Consider the following 6,000-nt stretch of genomic DNA (forward strand, 5'->3'; position numbering starts at 1 on the left):
TACCTTATCATCCAAGAATATTCCCATGTGGCCATGAGCATGAGTGTATGTGTGGTATTAGGAGGATCCTGTTTTCATTAATGAGATGAATCAAATGGATCCTTCTCCAAGTAATGAATCTGATTAATACCTCTCTTCCACTCTTCTCTCACACATCCCAATGAAGAAATGTATGATTAGACAAATAATTATCTGGCCTGATTAATCTCTCTGTGCTACCTTAAGAAATCTGTGATTTGTGAATTGTTGAATATGTACTGTGACCCTCTAGGGCAGTAAGAGAGGGACTTTGACCTTAAGGAACCCCAACTCTGAAATTCTCTGCAGTGAGTTTAGGTCTCATCAAGGTACCACATAGTTATTGGGGTGATAAAACACAAAGCCCAGTGACATCATACCATGGTGCCAGTACTGCTCACCCATGTGGCCAGGTAGGTCCAGCAGGGCAGACACTTGAGACCTGCTCCCAGGTTCGGGCAGGGAAAGGAATGGCTGTGGCTGGCATTTGCCAGCCAGATGCACCAGGAACTACAGCTATTTATGGTGCCATCAGCCTCAGGGTTCCTGAAAGCTGAAGTTGGCTTCCAGATGTCCGTAGATCCAGGGCATCCCTGGGACAATGGTGGCCACTTACCAGATGCCCATTCACAAAGAACCAGCCCTACTGATCCTGGTCAGTGACCTAGAACCAGACCTTTGGCTACATGTGTTCAGAAATTTTAGAGCCAATGTCATAGTAAAATTTAGCACATGTTGTCTGATATTGATGAACCAGTTGTGTTGACCTATGCCTTAGCCTTCCTATAATAAAGAAGGCTCTACTAAGTAGAGGCCACAGAGAGGACAAAGTAGGTAGGAAAGAACAGAGCTCTCTCCCTCCCTCCCTCCCACTTTTGCTCTCCTGCCCTCGACCTTTTTCTTGCCCTTTGCTTGCTCTTATGACCTCCATGCTATCATCTGTTGGAAGAAACCGGCCATGCACATCTATTGTCTCAAAGATTAAAGGTGGTATAAAGTATTAGGAAAACTAAGCTGGGTCTAGCCTTTTAATACACTGGGCAAGAACTTTGTTCCCTGTTAGCTAACTTAGCTAATTGAAAGCTCTCGAGTGCTGTTTTTGAACAGCAGCAGGGTTGTGTCAAGCATTAAACACTTCTCTCTACAAACTTCCATTGCCTTTGCCCTCTCAAGGTAAACCTCATTTGTCTGGACTTGATGGGCAGAGTCTGCTGCCCTATAAATTTATAGCAGAAGGTTGAATCTGTTTAGTAGGGTACCTCTTCGCTGCATCTTTGGCAACTGCTTTTTCACTCGAGGGCTTGTGGGGAGAGTGAGAGATGGAGCACGCATGTACAGTACCCCTGTCCTATCCCCACCCCCAAAATGCCCTGGAAGCCAAGAACCATGGGATGTCTCGGCATGGACATGTTTATTGTTCAATTTGTGACATTGTGTATATGTACATACGCATGTGTGTGTGTGGTGGGGTGTTCTCTGGTCTTCTGTGTTTAGTACTTCTGTGTCTAAGGTAAATAGACCCAGGGCTTTGCTAGACTTGGAACCTGTTAGGCTGGATTAATTCCCCATATCATGTAATATTGTAGTCCTGAGTAAAGACAGTAGAGCCATTTTCCAGAAGGGGAGGGTTGAGTGACTCGCTTGAAGTTGGGCAGCTACTATAGATCCAGTATTATAATTCTGACCTCTTCACCTGGCCTGCTGTATTAACTTTTAAGGCCAGAGATCACCCTTGTTCCTGCCTCTGGTAGCACCTGAAGGGAATTCATTTATTGCTTTTATAACAAAAAGACTTAAGTCTGTGAAATACAAAAGGAAAAGGTACTCATAAGAAAACACAGACCCTATTACTACCCATCCATTTTCTGACCCTCATCCTCCTGTCTGGCCTCCTCCAGGGTCTAAATGCTGCTAAGATGTGCCGGTCATTCTTTTCTTTTGGGGGGCCCTTGAGAAGACTTGTTTACCTTTTCTATGTAGAGGGCAGGACAGAGCTGAGGCTTTTCTTAGATAGGATGAGAGGGTACAACATTAAGCTCTGAGAATTACCTGTGTAGCTTGGGGCGTATTCTTTAACCTCTCATAACCCTCAATTTTCTTATCTGGAAAACTGAGATTGTAATATTGTACAGGTTGTGGTAAATATTCAATACAGGCTAGGTACAGTGACTCATGTCTGTAATCCCAGCACTTTGAGAGACAGAGGCAGGCAGATCACTTGAGCCCAGGAATTCAAGACCAGCCTGGTCAACATGGCAAAACCCCATCTCTACTAAAAATACAAAAATTAGCTGAATGTGGTGGCGCACAACTGTAATCCCAGCTACTCAGGAGGCTGAGGCAGGAGAATCACTTCAACCTGGGAGGTAGAGGTTGTAGTGAGCCGAGATTGCACCACTGCACTCCAGCCTGGATATTCAATACAGTCAGCCTTCCGTATCTGCAGGTTCTGTATCCATGAATTCAACCAACTATGGATTGAAAATAACAATACAACAAAAAATAATGCAAATAAAAGCAATATAGTATAGCAACTATTTACACAGCATTTACATTGTATTAGGTATTCTGAGTAATCTTGAGATGATTTAAAGTATAAAGGAGGATGTGCATAGCTTATATGCAAATATTGCACGATTTTATATCAAGGACTTGAGCATCCTAGGATTTTGCTATCCTCAGGAGGTCCTGGAACCAATCTCCAACAGATACTAAGGGACGACTGTAATTTGTTCTACCTGAATGTGTTATGTACCTCTGACACTTATTTAATTTTTGACATTATCAAGTGTGTTCTGCTGTTTGTTGGTCCTGGAAAATGGAAGTTCTAATAAAAAGAGACAAGCTATGAGGTTCAAGGTCGTTACATTCATATTTTAGTTTCTCATTTGGCAGAATATTCTAAAGGTTATAGCCATGGTATCTTCAACCACTTGGCAGTAAGTGCATGAGACTATGTATTTTATGGCACCAAATGATGTTGACCAGAACCTTGGTAGGAGATAGGACGAGTCCAATAAGATGATGATGCTTCCTTACCTGAAAGAGGTTATAGTTTGCATATTTCACAGCACAATTTTGATTTGAAAAAGGAAGATAAGAAATGAGAACTGGAACCTGCACGGGTAGGTTAAGAGCCAGGAGAATGGAGTTCAGGTGTTTCCCTGACCAACAGTGGGACCTGAAGTGGCAGTAGGTGTTTCATCTATAAGATGAGGGTGACTAGGTGGACTGGATGAGCAGTTCCCTGCCCTTGAAGGCTTGTTAAAACACCAGTTGCTGGGCCCCAACCCCCAGCATATCTGATTCAGCAGAACTGGGGTGAGATCTGAGAATGTGCATTTCTAAAAAGGTCCCAGGTGATCGTGATGCTCTTGGTCCTGGGATCGCACTTCTAGTGACACAGGTCTGATCCAGTAAAACATGCCCAGTTGTCTAAAGAGAAGGGACTACATTGACTAAGAGAAAGCAGCCTCTAGACTCAAGTGCACAATTGGGCTCCTCTCTAGAGAATGCTGATCCTCCAGATTCATGAGTGGAAATTTTCTTTTCTAATGAACAGAACAAGATGTGGTTAAGGGTGTCTTGAGGGTATCACAATCATCTTTATTAGATTCACTTGTGCTACAGTTTAGATCAAGGCACAAAGACAAGTGGATGACTAGAATCTTCTGAGGAGGTAGAGGTACTACATCACTGGTTGTCCTGAGGCCCCTAAAAGAACTGGGAGGTGGGCCCTGGGTGTAGATGAGCCCACTTAGGCCTAAGATATCTACATGGTCAAGAGACAGAATATAAAGCCCCACTTTCCCCTAGCCCCTCCTACCTTTTCATAAGCTGTGGCTTTCTTACCCCACTGGTGAATGTGCCTCATCAAGAATAGGGTCTCTATTCTTGCCTCAAGGAAAGAACTATTATTTTGTCAGCTGGGTATGACTGAGATATCATAGTATGCTGAGAAGTCTTCCAAATGCATGTGCTATAGATTTGAATTAAATTTTAGCCTTTTAGTTAATATATCACTAAATTCTGTGTTCCTTAATTTTTTTATTACTCTCATAACATGAACAAATTTTAATACTCCTTAAGTGTCAAAAGTTGTTCTTAAATGGCCAGAGTGAGCTACAGCTGGAACATGATGGCCAGTTTGAGAACTTCCAGTTGGCTCTGCAGTTAGACTCCCAACAACTGAGATCCCATGGTTGAAATCAGGTTTTATCTTTTGCTCTAGTGCCCTTTCCCCATTTACATACAGAAACACTTGGTTGTTGAAAAAATTATGTCTAGTGATACACACATATCAAAAATCACATTATCCCCCATAAATATATAAAATTATTAATTAAAAATTAAGAGGGTGTGGTTCGGTGACTTGAGATTCTCGTTTTCATTTTTCTCCCTGGCAACAGTTAATTGGCATGCTGCTGGCCTGCTGTCTGTCCCGGTTCATCACGGCCAATCAGTATGAGATGGTGTAAAGAGAAGGTAGGTGACAGTGGGGAGTGTTTAATTTTGAGGGGTCCCCTTTGGGACACATAATACCCTTCAAATGTGCAGGAGTACTCCCTGGCCATTGAGCCACCTGATCTTGGTGGTACTTGTCCATGTGCAGAAATCTCATTTCCATGATTCTGGGAAGGAGGTATAATTGGTTCTTTTGTGGAAACTGTGGAAATACTTTTTTCAGCTTGTTATCTTTCTTTTCAAGTCCTTATTACTGGTGAATCACTCACATGTTCTAATTTCTCTCTTAGTCTTTCAAGAATGACGGAATAAGAGACCTGTTTTAAAAAGGAACTGCAGCAATCTTTGAAAGACTTCCAAAGAATGTTAGAGCACAGTACATAATACACCTGCCCTGCTCCCCCTATCCCTTATCCCCCACGTGCAACTGACACTCCCACCCAGTCTCTGCTCCACCTTTCAGCCCATGTCACTTGTAGTGTCCATTTTGTGAAGCCTTGTTGTGCCACAGAGTGTAGCCAGGTCCCCTTGCAGCTAGTCCTAGTGAACCTCACCCCGAGGCCCTGCATGGGCCAGCCCCTCCATCTGTACTTGGTCCAACTGCAACTCATCATCGGTGACTGGTTATCACACCATCGCTGGCCCCTTTGGGCCCTGCATGTAGTGTGGGAGGCTCCTGTTAGCTCCTCACTGTGGTAAATGCCACACACCTTTAAGTAGATAAGCAGACGATAATTATCTGTTCTTTTGACTTAATCTCATTTGGTTTGATTTTCCCTCTACTAAGGCTTTCCTACCTTCTTCAGGCTGCCTAAGACATGTAAAGAAACACATCGATAATTGTCCATGAGGAGAAAAAAAGCATGTGTCATGCATGAAGGAAACTGAGCTTTAGGTGGCCTCCTTGCTTGTTACATACCTGGGTATGTGTAGGCAGTTTAGTGCATCTTTGCCTCTCAGTTGAAACCTGTATAATCCTGTTACAAAGCTGTGTTGTTGCTTCTCGTGAAGGCCATGATATTTTGTTTTTCCCCAATTAATTGCTATTGTGTTACTTTACTACTTCTCTCTGTATTTTTTTTCTTGCATTGACATTATAGACATTGAGGACCTCATCAGAACAATTTAAAAATGAGTGTGAAGGGGGAACAAGTCAAAATATTTTTAAAAGATCTTCAAAAATAATGCCTCTGTCTAGCATGCCAACAAGAATGCATTGATATTGTGAACATTTGTGATATATGTATTAATAAATAGAGCAATTACAAGCAGCTGTGTTCTGGTTCTGTTCTTTGGTTCTTATGAAAGTTTTTAAATACATTTCTATTCCATCTTGCTCTTTAGGACATTGAAGGCAAGTGGACCATCTCACACACTGACACACTTCTCCATGTGTGCTCCCACCCCACCAAAATAGCATCAGGCAGCAGAGAAGCTAAAGGGTTAGATTTTTAAAATTATTGTTATGGACACTTCAGAAACTTTAACCATTTATCATGAACAGAATATATTGTTGTC

General features: G+C 42.4%; 1 protein-coding gene across 1 annotated transcript in view; it reads left to right on the top strand.

The window, feature by feature from the left end:
• TSPAN7 (tetraspanin 7) overlaps positions 1 to 5,753 on the top strand; it is a 118,674-nt gene extending 112,921 nt beyond the window's left edge. The window contains exons 7-8 of the mRNA XM_005593295.4: positions 4,428 to 4,503; positions 4,773 to 5,753. Of these exons, the coding sequence (XP_005593352.1) occupies positions 4,428 to 4,496 (69 nt within the window). The 3' untranslated portion in view covers positions 4,497 to 4,503; positions 4,773 to 5,753. The remainder of the gene's footprint in view (positions 1 to 4,427; positions 4,504 to 4,772) is intronic.
• Positions 5,754 to 6,000: the final 247 nt, after the last annotated feature.

Source organism: Macaca fascicularis, chromosome X, assembly GCF_037993035.2.
Source record: "Macaca fascicularis isolate 582-1 chromosome X, T2T-MFA8v1.1".
Lineage (NCBI taxonomy): Eukaryota > Metazoa > Chordata > Mammalia > Primates > Cercopithecidae > Macaca > Macaca fascicularis.